This window comes from Apostichopus japonicus, chromosome 6, assembly GCF_037975245.1.
Source record: "Apostichopus japonicus isolate 1M-3 chromosome 6, ASM3797524v1, whole genome shotgun sequence".
Taxonomy (NCBI): Eukaryota; Metazoa; Echinodermata; class Holothuroidea; order Aspidochirotida; family Stichopodidae; genus Apostichopus; species Apostichopus japonicus.
The window spans coordinates 8,189,403-8,207,517 of record NC_092566.1 but is presented as its reverse complement, the minus strand read 5'-3'; the positions used below and the strand labels follow the sequence as shown (position 1 = coordinate 8,207,517).

The following is an 18,115-nucleotide window of genomic DNA, read 5'->3' as shown; positions in this document are numbered from 1 at the left end:
CAGCCCCCCCAAATCAAATGAGGCTCCTACGCCTATGGTTTTGAGACAAGAATGCTGTTGTTGCTGCTAGGACTTTTGGAAGATAGATGCTCTTACAACCTCAGATTTTCATTGCGTAAAAGATCGTTTTGATTTAGGCAGTGTAATAGAGTAATAGCGATAATTTTTCGCGCATCAATCTGCAGCTAAAAGACAAGATAAAATAATTGGGAAAATGTACGCAGTCGCTCTAATCAAGCAGCAGTTCAAAGTAGCAGTGAGGTACTGCATATAGGCGTAGGACTCGGGCACACCTAGTTACTGTATATAGTATATACCTATAGTAAAATAGAAGAGCCCTAATGTAACAGAGGTAACGCTATATTCGTAGGTATTTTACAGATGTTGTAGGCATATTTTTAATTGTTTGAGACACTGTAGTGGGCCTAGCCGCTTATTTATGATTCTGCGTCATGTTTTACTTTGTTCATACTTTTGGTGGAAAAAGGTTAAATTTCATATTGCACAGAAACATAATTTTCCAATGTTCAATTACGTAGCATGCATGCATCTGCCTAAGTGTCTAATCTTTGTTCTCAGGAAGTATTGATGTTGTATATAGATCTTTACTGAAATTGAAATTTGGCAAGTAGAATGTTAGTGACGGTCGCCAAATAGCGAGTACTTTTAAATATATTTGTCGAGGCCTGAAAACCTTGAAAACATTATTTCTAATGGTAGAAATCATGGATACTTTTCATACATGGCATATGGATTTGCCATATTGAGTACAAGAATCCTGTTGCTTGGGAGGTCAAATATCCTTTGAGGTCACCAGAGGTCAAACTATGAAAAACCTTTTACATGATATCTATAACGATGGAAATCGAGGATACCTCTAATACTTGGTGTGGATTCATAATATTGGGTACAAGACCCCATTGTTTTTGGTGTATAGCCACGTACAGTAGACTGACCTGTGTTTATCGTGCGATAGTGTTATTGTATCAAAATGGTGGTTCGGGCCATTTCTATTGTAACAGCTAGTTCTGGTTATACTAACATCCAGAAGTCTAGAGCACTGAAGTCATCGAAACCTCAATGCATTTCGCATTCTGGTTTAACAAAGTCGCCAGTTCATACAGTACGTGTATGCGATTCACGATGCACTGCGCGCACGTGTATGTACATGTACATACACACGTGTACATAGCGTAAGCAAGAACTTCCCAATTCAGTATCAAAAGTGCAAGCCCCAGCCAATGAGAAGCGAGGTATATGCAAATAGTGACCTTCGCCGCGCTGGGGGGAAAAATCGCAATCCGGACGGGCCTTACCCTTGCTGCTCACGCTGGAATTGGTGCGGTATAACCGCGGACCACTGAGACTGTGACGGTTGTACCGATTACCGTCGTGAGTAAAGCGTTACTTTTGTCCTAACTCAGGATTAAAAAGGCATTGTTTTCGTATGTTTTTGTGCCCTTGACCATATAGAACAGACCAACAAGTAAAAGAGATATCCCACACTTTAGGGTTCTTGTATACAAAGCTGTTCAGATTATCATATCTCCATGATTCATGTTGTAAAGACATCTGGTACTGCTTGAAAGTGCTATGATTTATACTAAAAAAATATTTTTTGAATGTTTATCAATTATAGTGTTTTAAGCTTGATAGGTACTTTTACCTGTCGTTATCAACGTAACCTTGTAGAATGTGTTCAAGGAAACAGGCCGGGATTACTCTGTTTAAGTTACTTATATATTCTGTTGTAATCCCTGTGCAACTTATACTTTTTTAAAGCCAGCTGAGAGCCTTACGCACTGCCAAATTTAGACGAAAATTTGATTTGCTTTTCAGTTTATAGCTGGGAATTGATGACAAATTGTTGTAAAGGTGAATTTCTAGGTATGTGATTCAGAATGCGTTCGTGGGATGCGCCACGCAAGAATTAAGCCGCAAGTTTCGACGCTTTATGAATATGCAGATAATCAAAGCAGGATTCAAGCTGATTGCGTGGATTATACTGTTACCATTTTCGCTCTTCAACTATATGTTAGCCTACAGACAAGACTACCGATGTGGTGCTGGATTCCCAGCTGCCAACGGTCAAGATGCAGAGTGTGATCCGGACGGGCATACCCCTTGCTGTTCACCCTCGAATTGGTGCGGTAATACCGCGTACCACTGTGACTGTGGCGGTTGTACCGATTACCGTCGTGAGTAAAGCGTTACTTTTGTCCTAACTCAGGATTAAAAAGGCATTGTTTTCGTATGTTTTTGTGCCCTTGACCATATAGAACAGACCAACAAGTAAAAGAGATATCCCACACTTTAGGGTTCTTGATAAAAAGCTGTTCAGATTATCATATCTTCATGATTCATGTTGTAAAGACATCTGGTACTGCTTGAAAGTGTTATGATTTATACTAAAAATATTATTTTGTGAATGTTTATCAATGATAGTGTTTTAAGCTTGATAGGTACTTTTACCTGTGGTTATCAACGTAACCTTGTAGAATGTGTTCAAGGAAACAGGCCGGGATTACTCTGTTTAAGTTACTTATATATTCTGTTGTAATCTCCATGCAACTTATACTGGTTAAAGCCAGCTGAGAGCCTTACGCACTGCCAAATTTAGACGAAAATTTGATTTGCCTTTCAGTTTATAGCTGGGAATTGATGACAAATTGTTGAAAAGGTGAATTTCTAGGTATGTGATTCAGAATGCGTTCGTGGGATGCGCCACGCAAGAATTAAGCCGCAAGTTTCGACGCTTTATGAAAATGCAGATAATCAAAGCAGGATTCAAGCTGATTGCGTGGATTATACATGTTACCATTTTCGCTCTTCAACTATATGTTAGCCTACAGACAAGACTACCGATGTGGTGCTGGATTCCCAGCTGCTTACGGTCAAGATGCAGAGTGTGATCCGGACGGGCCTTACCCTTGCTGCTCACCCTGGAAATGGTGCGGTAATACTGCGGACCACTGTGACTGTGACGGTTGTACCGATTACCGTCGTGAGTAAAGCGTTACTTTTGTCCTAACTCAGGATTAAAAAGGCATTGTTTTCGTATGTTTTTGTGCCTTTGACCATATAGAACAGACCAACAAGTAAAAGAGATATCCCACACTTTAGGGTTCTTGTATACAAAGCTGTTCAGATGAACATATCTTCATGATTCATGTTGTAAAGACATCAGGTACTGCTTGAAAGTTTTTTGATTTATACTAAAAAATGTTATTTTGTGAATGTTTATCAATGATAGTGTTTTCAGCTTGATAGGTACTTTTACCTGTCGTTATCAACGTAACCTTGTAGAATGTGTTCAAGGAAACAGGCCGGGATTACTCTGTTTAAGTTACTTATATATTCTGTTGTAATCCCTGTGCAACGTATACTTTTTTAAAGCCAGCTGAAAGCCTTACGCACTGCCAAATTTAGACGAAAATTTGATTTGCCGTTCAGTTTATAGCTGGGAATTGATGACAAATTGTTGAAAAGGTGAATTTCTGGGTATGTGATTCAGAATGCGTTCGTGGGATGCGCCACGCAAGAATTAAGCCGCAAGTTTCGACGCTTTATGAAAATGCAGATAATCAAAGCAGGATTCAAGCTGATTGCGTGGATTATACTGTTACCATTTTCGCTCTTCAACTATATGTTAGCCTACAGACAAGACAGCCGATGTGGTGCTGGATTCCCAGCTGTTTACGGTGAAGATGCAGAGTGTAATCCGGACGGGCATAACCCTTGCTGCTCACCCTGGCATTGGTGCGGTAATTCCGCGGACCACTGTGACTGTGACGGTTGTACCGATTACCGTCGTGAGTAAAGCGTTACTTTTGTCCTAACTCAGGACTAAAAAGGCATTGTTTTCGTATTTTTCTGTGCCCTTGACCATAAAGAACAGACCAACAAGTAAAAGAGATATCCCACACTTTAGGACTATTGTATACAAAGCTGTTCAGATTATCATATCTTCATGAATCATGTTGTAAAGACATCTGGTACTGCTTGAAAATTTTATGCTTTATACTAAAAAATATTATTTTGTGAATGTTTATCAGTGATAGGGTTTTAAGCTTGATAGGTACTTTTACCTGTCGTTATCAACGTACCCTTTTAGAATGTGTTCAAGGAAACAGGCCGGGATTACTCTGTTTAAGTTACTAATATATTCTGTTGTAATCCCTGTGCAACTTATATTGGTTAAAGCCAGCTGAGAGCCTTACGCACTGCCAAATTTAGACGAAAATTTGATTTGCCTTTCAGTTTATAGCTGGGAATTGATGACAAATTGTTGAAAAGGTGTATTTCTGGGTATGTGATTCAGAATGCGTTCGTGGGATGCGCCACGCAAGAATTAAGCCGCAAGTTTCGACGCTTTATGAATATGCAGATAATCAAAGCAGGATTCAAGCTGATTGCGTGGATTATACATGTTACCATTTTCGCTCTTCAACTATATGTTAGTCTACAGACAAGACAACCGATGTGGTGCTGGATTCCCAGCTGCTTACGGTGATGATGCAGAGTGTAATCCGGACGGGCATAACCCTTGCTGCTCACGCTGGAAATGGTGCGGTAATACTGCGGACCACTGTGACTGTGACGGTTGTACCGATTACCGTCGTGAGTAAAGCGTTACTTTTGTCCTAACTCAGGATTAAAAAATACATTGAGAAAAATACATTGGGATCCAAATGATAACTATTTTGGTGGTGGGAATCTTTGGCTGTTATGATTTTTCCGGAAAACTGCAATAAGAGCCAGTTTGCCAATGAGATTTGTATACAAGGCTTGTCTTGTTTCTTGGGAATAGGAATAATTGTGCGTCAAGTTTTTCGACTTTTAAAATGACTTCTTTATTGTATTAAATGGTCATAATTATGTAAACAAGGAGCAGCCAAATGTTCGTAATCCACATTTACATCTAGTGAATCTCAAACTATGTGTAAACCTTAAGTTTGAGAGATCTTCACAGCGGGAGTTACACAAAGTTACACTTAGACGCAACGGTACAGCTTTAACAATTAAAATACAGTCCACTTTTTGGATTAAATAAAAGTATTCTGGTGAAATTTACATTTAATTCTCATTTATCGAGTTCGATTAAACAGCATTTGAACTGCAGTCAAACATAACTACACATCCAACTACCGTCATCAAAATTGGGATGCATCACTATACGAATATTCAATACATCCATTGTCGCATGGTGAAAAAGTCACATCCCTTAGGCAAAAACAAAAAACAATTAAGTGCCAAAATGAAGACGGGCGGGGAGGGGAGGGGGGAATGCTGTCAGTGAGTAACTGTGACATATGTGCTTCAAGTTCACTCTTGGAACAAACTGGGCCAGTATATCGGTCTATCATTTCACGGAGACGCAATGAAGGAATAACATGCAAATTTCACCAGGGTGCACAGTATATAACGACTTCTTTCATTAGTAAACAGATATATCAGCGATATTAAAGTCCAAGAAAACAAAACGTTTATCAAACATTAGCAAACTTATTGAAGAGAGAATTCCATTGGTTTATCTTCAGTTTAATAGCTTGTTCTCAACTGAAAATATAGCTGAAAACAGTAAAAACACTCTCAAAAATTACATCTCATGAAACAAAATAAAGTTGGAATATAATGAAGTAGTGTATATTTTAATCTGCAACCAACTTCATTATAAAAATCATTAGGAATGATTTACTGTCTTGAAATAGATAAGGATACAATATTATGTCTGTATGACATATCATAATAGTACAGAAACTTACTATTTGTCCCATAATTCAACTTTAACAGTGTTTGAAATTGTTGTATGTCACTTATTACATTAGTGAAATAATTTCAAATGAATTTCCTCCTTCGTATCTTTGGCAAAGATGATATGTCTTCGGCGTACAACTTTACTAAGTAAACGATCGAGTGTCATTGCCAATCTATCAAATTAAGGCTTTGAAGGCAAGTTAATATTTGTGTTACAGGTAGAAAACCAACGTTTTACATCATCTATATACCCGCTTGATTGAATATTTAATTACTAAAAGTTGTAACTTAATTTGCACTGACTCGTATATATATATTTATTCTTTTAGATATAAAAATGTATTCTCTAAAGAAATATATATATATCCTTTTCAAAAAGTATGTCAATTCTGTGACAGATAATGTATATATATATTCTATAGAAAATATTATTGTCTGTGCAAAAATAAATTTTAATTCTTTGTAAGAAAAAAATATATTCTCTAACAACAAAATTCTATGCTGAGCAAAAAATATATTCTGTAAGAAAAATATATATGCTAAACAAAGTACGGTGCTCTGTAAGTGCCAACTGAGATGTTTTGTTGTTCAGTAACTTCAGTGACCTTGCTCAGAACCGAAATGCAGTTCAAAGTTAGTGGTTTTGCGACATCACATTGCACATGATAGTACGACGATACGATCGACAGCAAAGCCTACTGTATCTAGCCGGCTTAAAGACCAACTATGGAGGCAATTTTTTGTTGTTGAGATTTTCCATTAATTTAGGAGTTTACATACCCATTAGCAACATGTGTAAAAAATAATCTTCGAAAACCTACTATAACCCATCAACTAGAGCACCAATGGTGCAGAAGCTCATACTTTTTCGAGCTTAAAAATGTAGGGCCCACAAAACTTTATGGCCCACCAAATTTCAGGCCATTTTTCAGATTCCACCAATTTTTGGGCCCATGAGGGATAACCCCCCTCCCTCCGTTAGCAGAATTCTGGCTACACCACTGGCTATAATTCCTATTTTCCCCCTTTAAATCTTATTTTCAAACAATACCACTGACCTACCCTATTAAAGTTTCTCCCCTCTACCTGAGCAGACCTGAAGCACTCCTTGCCAAAATTTTGTCTGGCTGCCTACATACCTCAGGCTCAAAGACTTCTAAGAATCGGCAAGTGCTGATTGGCTATTGGGCTCTCATGCTTACAGTTCAACAGTTAATAACAACTCCCAGTCCTGCTTTAATTCCACTAACAGCCTCTGCAGAGCTTAACCACAAATGTAAACAAACACTGCAGAGACTGGGAGACAAATTAAATGAGCTTTGGCAAAAGGTGAAGGCTCAGATTTTTTAAACAATGGGGATTAATTGTAATTAATTAACTTTTGACCAAAAATTATTAGGCATCACCTTATTCATACACAATCCAACAATCATCAGTTCAACTTTGAATATGATCCATCAAAATCTTGAGGAGATTGAGATATTTGAAAATATTACAAAGAATGACCCCCGATGACCCCTCTAAATGACATTTGACCTCAATTTTCTGAACACCCCTCGTAACTCTCATCCCGAGGAACGTTGTGACCAAGTTTCATTATAACTGGCCATACACTGTACGAACAGGAGCAGTTTGAAAATATAGGGCCGCGGCCCGGGCCACAAAAGACCCCTTGTTGATCTTTGATCTCAAATTCATGAACACCCTGAAGGTAAAACTTCCATAGTACTATCGTGACAAACCCTCAACATTGTACCATGGAATCTGTAGTGAAATGTATTTTGCGTTTTTTCGTTTTTCGTATTGTTGTGTGTTATATAACATTTGGTAACTTTGTTTTGACCATACCTCAAATTGTTAAGATTCAGCTGCATAATTATTTGCTCATGTTTAAACGAATACCTTGCCTGATTGGCTTGTTGAACCCTCGTGATTTATGTTATGTAAATAAGTCCTTTTCAATGTCCTTTGATATATATTGGGCGCACACGGAAAAGGGACGACTGGCATTGGTTGCGTTTAGCCAGAACACATAAATCATATATTAAGATCTGAGATCCATGCGAAGCCAATGGAAAGTAATGCCACGTAAGCAGTTGGTGATAGTGGTTGCTGGAAGTTCTAGACATTAAAGGGCTAAAGAGGTATTTTGGTGTTTATATATTATAAGTTAAATGCTTTCTTCATGTATTTGATGGTTCATGTTTGTGCAATAGTGAAATTTGTGTAGTTTTATTTATGTCAAAAAACAAATTATAAAAATGTTGTATTTAGTACTGTAAGTTTTCTATTTTTGTATTTTCGATAGTTTTACGGGAGTTATAGTCATAAACGAGTGCGGAGCCAATAAATTGCGGTGACTTTTACTTCTTGTACGAAACCATCCGTCTTTTTGCGTCTTGCCACGACCGGTACAGTAAAACTCTTGGATGGGACTTCCGTGCGTCTTCCAGGGAGTCTTTCTTCAATAACATATCGGCGTGGAAACCATCCGAGAACTTCATTCTACCACCATCTTCGACTAGCTCTACATTATTTGCAGCCAAACTACGGCAGACGTGTTTTACGGCCTCCATATCCATCCATCATATAGTATTTAATATACCAGTTTGAGCGACGTTCTGGCTATACCATAAAACAGGTATTTTGTTATTTTGCGGAACTGTTGAAGTAGGTTGCTATCTTCATATCGTTGACCATTGACTAGCAATATGCATCCAGTTCTGCGAGGTTCCAGGCCTGTAGCCATGTAACCCTTCGTTACTATTACCACAAGACCGGTGTCGTTACTCTCTGAACTTTTCAGAATTATAAGGTATAATGGTTGCAATGTAAAGGCTTAGCTAGATATATATATATATATTTTTGATATCCGTTTTATATCTTTCTATCTGTTTCATACCGTTAGTTTTGTGTTATGTCGTGACAGTCTAGTCTATGTAGGACTGTATGTTGATATTGTTGTATAGTAGTAAAATAGTGTTAGGTTTGGTAGCCTTGTTTTTATAACTGTGTTAGGAGTGACTGTGTGTTCGGTCCTATCATCATTATATATGGTACTTTGAGTTGAACCTTTAACAATCCAGTATTATGATGGACTCTGCTGATAATGAGGGCACGGTTTCTGAAGACCAAACGTCTGGGTTTAACACTCGTCAAAGGATTTTGACTGAGAAAGGTTTTCAGTATCAGTTGGGTCAAAAGGAGCAAAGATTTAGAGGCATAATCTCTAAGTGGCGTAAACATGTGTTAAAGATAGAATGCCTACTTTCTGAAAGGAGCAATTTAGTAGATATTAAGGCCGAACGTGATGTTCTATTAGAAACTATGGCAGATTTGTCTAATGTGTACATCGAAGTCGATAATTTGCTTTCGACCGTTGATCAAATGGGTTCTAAATATTCAATTTTTGAGGCAATAGAAATAGAACACTGTAATCTAATAAAGAGGGTTTCTGAGTATATCCATTCTGTTACTAGCCAAAGCTCATGTTCAAAATCATCAGTGTCGGCAAAATCTCATTCTTCTACGAAAGATGAAATTGTAACAACGATTGCAGCCCATGAGGCCAAACTAAAACAAATAGAAATGAAGGCAAAATTTGAGGTCCAGCAATTAGAGTTAAGGGCAAAGCATGAAGCTGAATTGCAAAGGTCAGAATTAGCCATAGCTAAGGTAAAATTGGATGCAATTGGAGAACAGGGTTCAGTGCACATGGATTTCCCAGACGATAGTCTTAAATATACTCAAAATTATGTCGAAACCCTGGGTGATGTTAATAACCCACAGGATAGGAAGCACCTAACATATGAGGCATACTTAGAGCAACCCGTACTAAGACAAGGCGTCACTAAATCTAATGTTCCCCTAACAGGTGGAAACAATGATCAGCCTACGGCAACCCGTGCCAACCTAGGTAATTTAACCAATGATTTTTTGTATCAAGTATCTCTAAATAGACTTCCAGTTCCAGAACCTGAAATATTTAGTGGTGACCCGTTACAGTATCCTGGCTGGAAGTGTGCTATTGATTTATTGTTAGAGAATAAGGGCATACCCCCCTCTGAGAAAATATACTATCTTAAACGGTACCTTAGTGGTCCACCTAAGGATGCTTTGGAGGGCTATTTCTTGGTTCCTTCTGATTCCACCTATATAGAGGTACGAAAACTTCTTGACGATAGATATGGTAATAATTTAGCAATCGCCGATGCATTTAGATCTAAACTTGAAGGGTGGCCTAACATCCAACCTAATGACGGACTTGCACTTCGCAAGTTTGCAGACTTCCTAGGCCAGTGCGAGTTTGCTATGAAATTGGTCAAGGGTAGGCTTAGCTTCCTAAATGATAGTTGGGAAAATCGCAAATTGCTTGATAAATTGCCTGATTGGTTGGTCAAAAGGTGGGGACGAGTACTGTCAGAATGGGATGATTTTCCGCCATTTGGTAAGTTTAGACAGTTTATCGCCAAGGAAGCTGATATTGCATGTAATCCTTTAATAGTTTCTAGCCAGAAGGGCAAGGGGTCAAGAGGCACAAGGGGTGCTAGTAACTTTGTAGTCGAAACAGGGTTTGACAATTCAAGTACAAAACTCAATGCCCATAGGTATAAATGCCTAATTTGTGAAGGTGATCACCGACTTGACTGTTGTTATAAGTTTCTTGCTAAAACGGTCGAAGATCGTAAGATATTTGTAAAAACCAAAAACTTGTGCTATGGATGCCTACGTCAAGGCCATATATCAAAATTCTGTCGCAATCGTCTCGTATGTAATATTTGTTCGAGGTCTCATCCTACAGCACTTCACGGTGACATTGTTTCTCACATAGGTAAAACTGTTTGTAGTTCCAGTAAGTCAATTGGAATTCAAACAGAAGCAATTAACACAGGATTGAGTCATGTAAGTGGGTTAAGGGACATAACAATGAATTCTCTCATCCTTCCTGTATATGTTTCTCATGTGGATGCTCCGCAAAGAGAAGTCCTTGTGTATGCCCTTTTAGACACTCAGTCAGATAGTACATTTATTACTGATAAGACCTGTGAGCTGCTGAACGTGGAAGGTTCAAAGACGTTGTTGAGTCTGTCCACTTTGTCATCTAAGAATCAATTGGTAGACAGTAGTAGGATTGGTGGCTTGTCTGTTAGAGGGCATAGGGAAGGTACCAAAGTTCCCTTGCCTGTTTCGTATACACGTTGTTCTATACCAGCCAATAGATCTCATATTCCCACTCCGGGAACTGCCAGGCAGTGGCCACATTTGAAGCGAATAGCCAATCATCTTATGCCGTTAGAACAGTGTGAGATAGGATTGTTGATAGGCTATAATTGCCCTAAAGCATTAATGCCTATTGAGGTTATCTCTCCTCCTGATAATGGTCCGTATGCTGAAAGAACCAACTTGGGTTGGGGTATTGTTGGCATAATTAACCCTCGAGAATTGTCTGTGGATAAGTGCGATCCTGTTGGAGTTAGCCACTTTATTGTGACTCCTCGCCCCACTTCTGAATTTGACAGTATTCTACCACGTGATGGGGCTAAGATTTGTTTCAAATGTAATGTTAGGGAGGTTGAACCAACTCAGGTGGCAGGGTTAATGGAATTGGAATTTAATGAACGAAATTTTGAAAGTGCTTATTCAAGAGAAGATAAGAAATTTCTTAACATCCTTAAGGAGGGAGTATGCCAGTTAAGTGATGGTCATTATCAACTGCCATTACCCATGAAATTGTCTCAGGTTTTTCCAAATAATAAATGTATGGCTCTCTATCGTTTGAATCAATTAAGAAAGAAAATGGAGCGTAGTAATACTTATGCTAAGGATTATGTTACCTTTATGCAAGACATTATTGACAAGGGGTATGCTGAATTAGTTCCTACTTCTGAGCTAAATGCTGATCAGGTAAACTATATTCCTCATCACGGAGTATATCACCCTAAGAAACCAGGAAAGATACGTGTCGTATTTGATTGCAGTGCAAAATTCAAAGGAATTTCCTTAAATGATCAATTACTTACTGGTCCTAATTTGACCAACGATCTACTTGGTGTTCTCTGTCGTTTTCGTCAAGAAAGAATTGCATTTGCAGGAGATATAGAATCAATGTTCTATCAGTTTAAGGTTAATCCTGAACAGCGTAATCTTCTAAGATTCCTTTGGTGGAGTGAGGGTAATTTTAACGGTGACCCTATGGAATATCGTATGACTGTACATTTGTTTGGAGCAGGATCATCTCAAGGGTGTGCAAATTTTGGCCTAAAACAAATTGCATTAGACTATGGTTCTAAATTCGGGGAGGATGTAGCAGGTTTTGTGAATCGAAGTTTTTATGTGGATGATGGTCTTCAATCTGTTGATACAGTTAATAGAGCTGTAGACCTTATTTCTCGAACGAAACAAATGCTACATAAGGGCGGCGTTAACTTCACCAAAATTAAGTGTAATTCTAAGGCTGTGTTGCAATCAATTCCTGAGGAAGATCTTGCGGTTGCTTCTGGGCATTTAGATCTCTCCTCAAACGCAACTCATTTGGATCGGGTTCTTGGAGTACAATGGTGTATTGAATCAGATGAATTTCAATTTAAGATAACACTTAGTGATAGCCCTTTGACACGGCGTGGTATCCTTTCTACGATTGCTTCGGTGTATGACCCGTTTGGGTTTATAGCTCCAGTTGTGCTTCCAGGAAAGCAAATCTTACAGCAATTATGTTATGATCATTTAGATTGGGATAGTCCCTTGCCAGATGAGCTACATAGTAAGTGGGAAAAGTGGAGGATGGGTTTATCTAAGTTAGAAACCATCAGAATTGATAGGTGTTTTAAGCCTGTTGAACTTGGCACCGTTACAAAGACAGAACTGCATCATTTCTGTGATGCTAGCACCATTGGGTATGGTTACTGTTCTTACCTGCGCATGACTAATCGTGAAGGTAAAGTTCATTGTAGCTTTGTTCTTGGAAAGTCTAGGGTTGTTCCCCGTAGGCCTGTTACAGTACCACGCCTAGAGCTGACTGCAGCTGTATTGTCGGTAAAAATGAGTGCCTTGTTGAAACAAGAGTTGGAGTACAATTTTATCAATGAATATTTCTGGTCTGATAGTCAGGTAGTCCTTGGGTATATCAATAATGATGTCAAAAGATTTCATGTGTTTGTGGCAAATAGGGTGCAACAGATTCATGAAATGAGTAGTAGTAGCCAATGGCATTTTATTAAAGGGTTTGAAAATCCCAGTGACTGTGCCTCTCGTGGACTTACAGTTGATGAATTAAGGACATCAAGCTGGTTTAGAGGGCCAGAGATGTTATGGCAAAGTCAACTCCCACTGGTTAAGCATGTTACAAACCTTGAGGTCTTTGATCATGACCCAGAGGTTAAATGTTGCCAGGTAGCATTTTCCAGTGTCAAATGCTCTAATCATTTGGAAGTAGATCGTTTAAGCTCCTTTTCGAGTTGGTTAAAGCAAGGAAGGCTATTGCATTATGCCTTTGGCTAAAGGCTATGCTTAAGGCTAAGGCTAGTAAAACCTTCCTTCCGGTTAGGGAACTTAATGTAGATTCTTTGTTTGAAGCCGAGATTGAAATACTGCAAATAGTTCAGTTCTATGCATTTAAGGAAGAGCTTCAAATCCTTCGTACATTAAGTAGTGATCCAGTACAATGCTTGAAGAAAGGCAGTCCACTCTATGCTCTAGATCCATTTTTGGATGAAAATGGTGTTATTCGTGTTGGTGGTCGTATATCTAAATCTAGCATCGAGTTTAAGGTGAAGCATCCTGTAATTATTCCTAAGTTATGCCATGTTGCAGAGCTTCTTGTGAGACATTTTCATGAGTTAGTTGCCCACCAGGGTAGAGTTTTAACTTCAAACGAAATTAGGGCAAATGGTTATTGGATCATTGGTGGTAGTTCTTTAATTGGTAAAGTGATATACAAATGTGTTACTTGTAGACGGCTTCGTGGTAGTTTGGGTCAACAGAAAATGTCAGACTTACCAGTTGATCGAGTGGAGTCTAGTCCACCCTTTACATATTGCGGTGTAGATTGTTTTGGTCCCTGGCTTGTAAAGGAAGGTCGTAAGGAGTTGAAGAGGTATGGCGTGTTATTTACGTGTATGGCCTCAAGGGCGGTACACCTAGAGGTAGCTAATTCATTGACCACCGACTCTTTTTTGAATGCATTACGACGCTTTCAAGCTATACGTGGCCCTGTAAGACAATTGCGTTGTGATCAGGGCACTAATTTCGTAGGGGCAAATAACGAGTTGTTAGCTGCATTAAAGGAAATGAACCAAGGTGTTGTAAGTAAAAGCTTGGTCGAGCTGGGTTGTGATTATATTGAATTTAAGTTTAATGTTCCACAAGCTAGTCATATGGGTGGTGTCTGGGAACGACAGATTAAAACGGTTCGTTGTATTTTGGATTCTATGCTACACAAGTTAGGGACTCAACTTGATGATGAGTCTCTTAGGACATTTATGTATGAAACCACTTCTATTATTAATAGCCGTCCATTGACTACAGAAACTCTGTATGATCCATTGTCATTAGAGCCGTTAACTCCTAATCATGTAATTACTTTGAAGTCGAAGATACTTCTTCCACCTCCAGGTCAGTTCGACTCTGCAGATATGTATTCTAGAAAGCGATGGCGTAGAGTACAATATTTATTAAATGTATTTTGGTCCAGATGGAGGAAGGAATACCTTCAAAATCTTCAGGTCAGGCAAAAGTGGTGTTCGCCATCTGTCAACATAGAGGTTGGGGACATAGTTTTAATTAAGGATATTGACAAGCCAAGAAATAGGTGGCCCATGGCTAGAGTACAAGAGACAATTGAAGGTAGTGACAAATATGTTCGTAAGGTGAAACTTAGGTTAGCTTCTCACATTGATAATAAGGGTAAACGTCAAGGTCCTGTTAATGTTCTTGATAGACCAATTCATAAATTGATAGTATTAGTTAAGGCTTCAGAGGAGAGTAGTCATGAGGGGCCATAGTCCACTCTACGATTGTATACTAAGCATTTATGTACTGTGTAGCATGTTAAGTGTTTGGCGTATAAAATGATTTCTCATTTTGAGGGGCCATGTAGTGAAATGTATTTTGCGTTTTTTCGTTTTTCGTATTGTTGTGTGTTATATAACATTTGGTAACTTTGTTTTGACCATACCTCAAATTGTTAAGATTCAGCTGCATAATTATTTGCTCATGTTTAAACGAGTACCTTGCCTGATTGGCTTGTTGAACCCTCGTGATTTATGTTATGTAAATAAGTCCTTTTCAATGTCCTTTGATATATATTGGGCGCACACGGAAAAGGGACGACTGGCATTGGTTGCGTTTAGCCAGAACACATAAATCATATATTAAGATCTGAGATCCATGCGAAGCCAATGGAAAGTAATGCCACGTAAGCAGTTGGTGATAGTGGTTGCTGGAAGTTCTAGACATTAAAGGGCTAAAGAGGTATTTTGGTGTTTATATATTATAAGTTAAATGCTTTCTTCATGTATTTGATGGTTCATGTTTGTGCAATAGTGAAATTTGTGTAGTTTTATTTATGTCAAAAAACAAATTATAAAAATGTTGTATTTAGTACTGTAAGTTTTCTATTTTTGTATTTTCGATAGTTTTACGGGAGTTATAGTCATAAACGAGTGCGGAGCCAATAAATTGCGGTGACTTTTACTTCTTGTACGAAACCATCCGTCTTTTTGCGTCTTGCCACGACCGGTACAGAATCTGTAGGAAAACAAAATGGCCCATTACGGCCCACAGGTGACCTTTGACCCCAAATTTCGGACCATCTTTGATGGACCTATACCTAATGGTCCTTGTGTCCAAGTTTCATGAAATTCCATCAAACACTGTGCGAGTGGGAGCGGTTTTACCAATTGTTGACGGATAGAGTGATAGAATGATAGAGTGATAGAGTGATAGACGCCGCACTGTAACAATAGCTCACACCAGCATGCTGGGTAGTCACGTGACATGAACCTCTGGAATGTCTGAAAACAGAGATTGACCCAAAGGAGCCTCTGGTCACCGTGTGACGTCAAAGTTGGCATACCGCGAAAATCAAACGCTTATATAGGTACTGTTTGTACACAGATAGCGAACAATTGTACTGTTTTTGACTTCCAATTTCGAGCGTTTGAAAAGCTGTTAGCTTAAAACAAGAACACATGAAGGTTAACAACAAGTTTTAAGACAATTATAAGCAGAAATTTTAGTTAAATTGCTTATTTTATTAGCAAAATTTCCACTCAAATGGAGGCATCTTTTACATAGCGTAGCGTCAATAGGTCCGTACGGTACAATATACTTTCGTAGTACTTACTCGTTTTAATATCCAAAAGTACAAACACAGAAAAAGTATCCTGTCAATAAACAAATTTAGCAGTGAATATCCTAATCCACGTTTCTTGTTCAATCCTGGGCGAAAAACTACCGTGACTCTGTGTAATTCCATATAGGTCTAGTTGAAACAGGCCTTGACCAGTAACATCCCACAATCACAAGACAGTCACTAACGAAATAAAACGTCCGATCGCTACATACTACCGCTTTTATTCAACTCCTTGGAACATGCAGGTATCGGAATAAACAGAACGGACAATATTACACATGTATCACGAACTCACGATACTGGAATACAACAAATGAAATAGATAAATCCTAACATGGCTATTTACACATGCTGTGAGCCAACGCCGGCGAGAGTTGTAACTAACTACCGTACATGTACTAACAATGCTATACCCTTGGCACGGTATATATATACGGTCATCTCTTACAGTAAATATATTACTGTCATCTGCGTGATATAATGTTACATGTAAGGACGTCCAGGGCGTGTTTACGGTCAATTTCACATTAGCTATGTCCGACCATGGTCCGACACAGCTATCGACAGTATATAATTTTCACAGAATGCAGGGGCGTATCCAGGGGGCGCAACAGGCGCGCGCCCCCCCCCCTATTGGCCGTCACCAAAAAAAAAAGATTAGCAAAAAAAAAAAAATTGATGACGACTTTTATGTGCGATGTCGGTGATCGCTCAACCCCCCCCCCCCCCTCCCGTATGCTTTATTTTTTGTTTGCCAAAAAAAGGTTCTGGTGAAGTTCGGCGGCATAATAGTTTTAGAAACATAGATGGTAATTGTGTTTGTATTATCACTATAAACACTAAGTGACATGCCAGCCATACTAAATTGTGCATTTTGTGTCCATATTTACTGGAAATGTTGCTTATTATTAAGGTCGAAAAATGGATCACATATGGCCATGGGCGGCGATCCTGGGGGAAGGGGGGATATATCCCCCATGAAAATGGGTGGAAGGGATGTAATACACCATATCCCCCCACCAAATGCCAGGGATAAGAATATTTTCATGCCTACATTTATGCATCATCGTTAATGTACGGCTCTTTTTTAGCTTCAATTCTCGCCTACCATAAACGCAGTGCGATCTTTTCAAATAAAGCGTCTTTATAAAGCAAGAATAGTTGACTGTAGGCTTCATTGGCCCTATAACAACAAAATGTATTATTGCGCCCACGGTATTGATATAGTACATATATGCAACCTCATAATATTCATATAGGCCCTATAGTAGGCCTACACACGTACATGTTCCCTCGAACAGCTGAGAATCTCATGTTACCAGGGTAATGCTTAATACACGTTTCACCTGGATGCCCTAGCAATCGGTACCTAGGAATGTACCTATGTGTAATTGTGTATTGCATGTGTATAGGCCTATACTAGCCTGCATGAGGCCATTTTCTTCATCGAATAATATAAAAGAGCTCTCGAACATTCTAACGTTGCGCCTGAAACAAGATTGACAGGGGCAATTTTCCCAAAATAACACCCGAAATTTTAAAAAAAGTATTTTGGATCCTGATTATGAGATATTTCGGACATGACATCCCTATTTTAAAGTTGGGTACATGCCGCTTGGAAACCTCGGGAAGTGCCGTTTCCGGCCATCTAGAGGGTTTGTAAATCCCAAAATTTTCTTGTACGCTTCGCGCCAACTCATGGTGGCGCTACGCTTAGATAGTTAACCAGAGCCTTATATACAGAGAGTTGCGACAACTCGGGTCCGGGAATTTTCGATCACGTGACCTCATGGCACCATTTTGGGCCCAACTAATTCTGGCGATCGACAACAACGTACGTTCGAGCAGTCAACATCTGCGCTGCCATCACAGAATGCCTGGCTGTTCAGCGTGGGGCTGTTCGAATCGTCCCGAAAATGGGTCAAAGCTGTTCAGATTCCCAACAAACCCAGATCGGAGGAAAACATGGGAGGCGAAAGTAAACAGGCTTCACTGGAAGGCGAACTC

General features: G+C 39.1%; 1 protein-coding gene across 6 annotated transcripts in view; it reads left to right on the top strand.

The window, feature by feature from the left end:
- LOC139968872 (uncharacterized) overlaps window positions 1–18,115 on the top strand; it is a 57,335-nt gene that overhangs the window by 5,961 nt on the left and 33,259 nt on the right. For 2 of the 6 annotated variants that reach the window (XM_071973466.1, XM_071973465.1), the window contains exons 3-6: window positions 2,040–2,198; window positions 2,846–3,004; window positions 3,654–3,812; window positions 4,462–4,620. In XM_071973466.1, the coding sequence (XP_071829567.1) occupies window positions 2,040–2,198; window positions 2,846–3,004; window positions 3,654–3,812; window positions 4,462–4,620 (636 nt within the window). Of the gene's footprint in view, window positions 1–44; window positions 1,393–1,839; window positions 2,199–2,845; window positions 3,005–3,653; window positions 3,813–4,461; window positions 4,621–18,115 lie in introns of those variants that run through there. The other 4 variants (XM_071973464.1, XM_071973469.1, XM_071973467.1 and 1 more) reach the window with 3 other exon arrangements.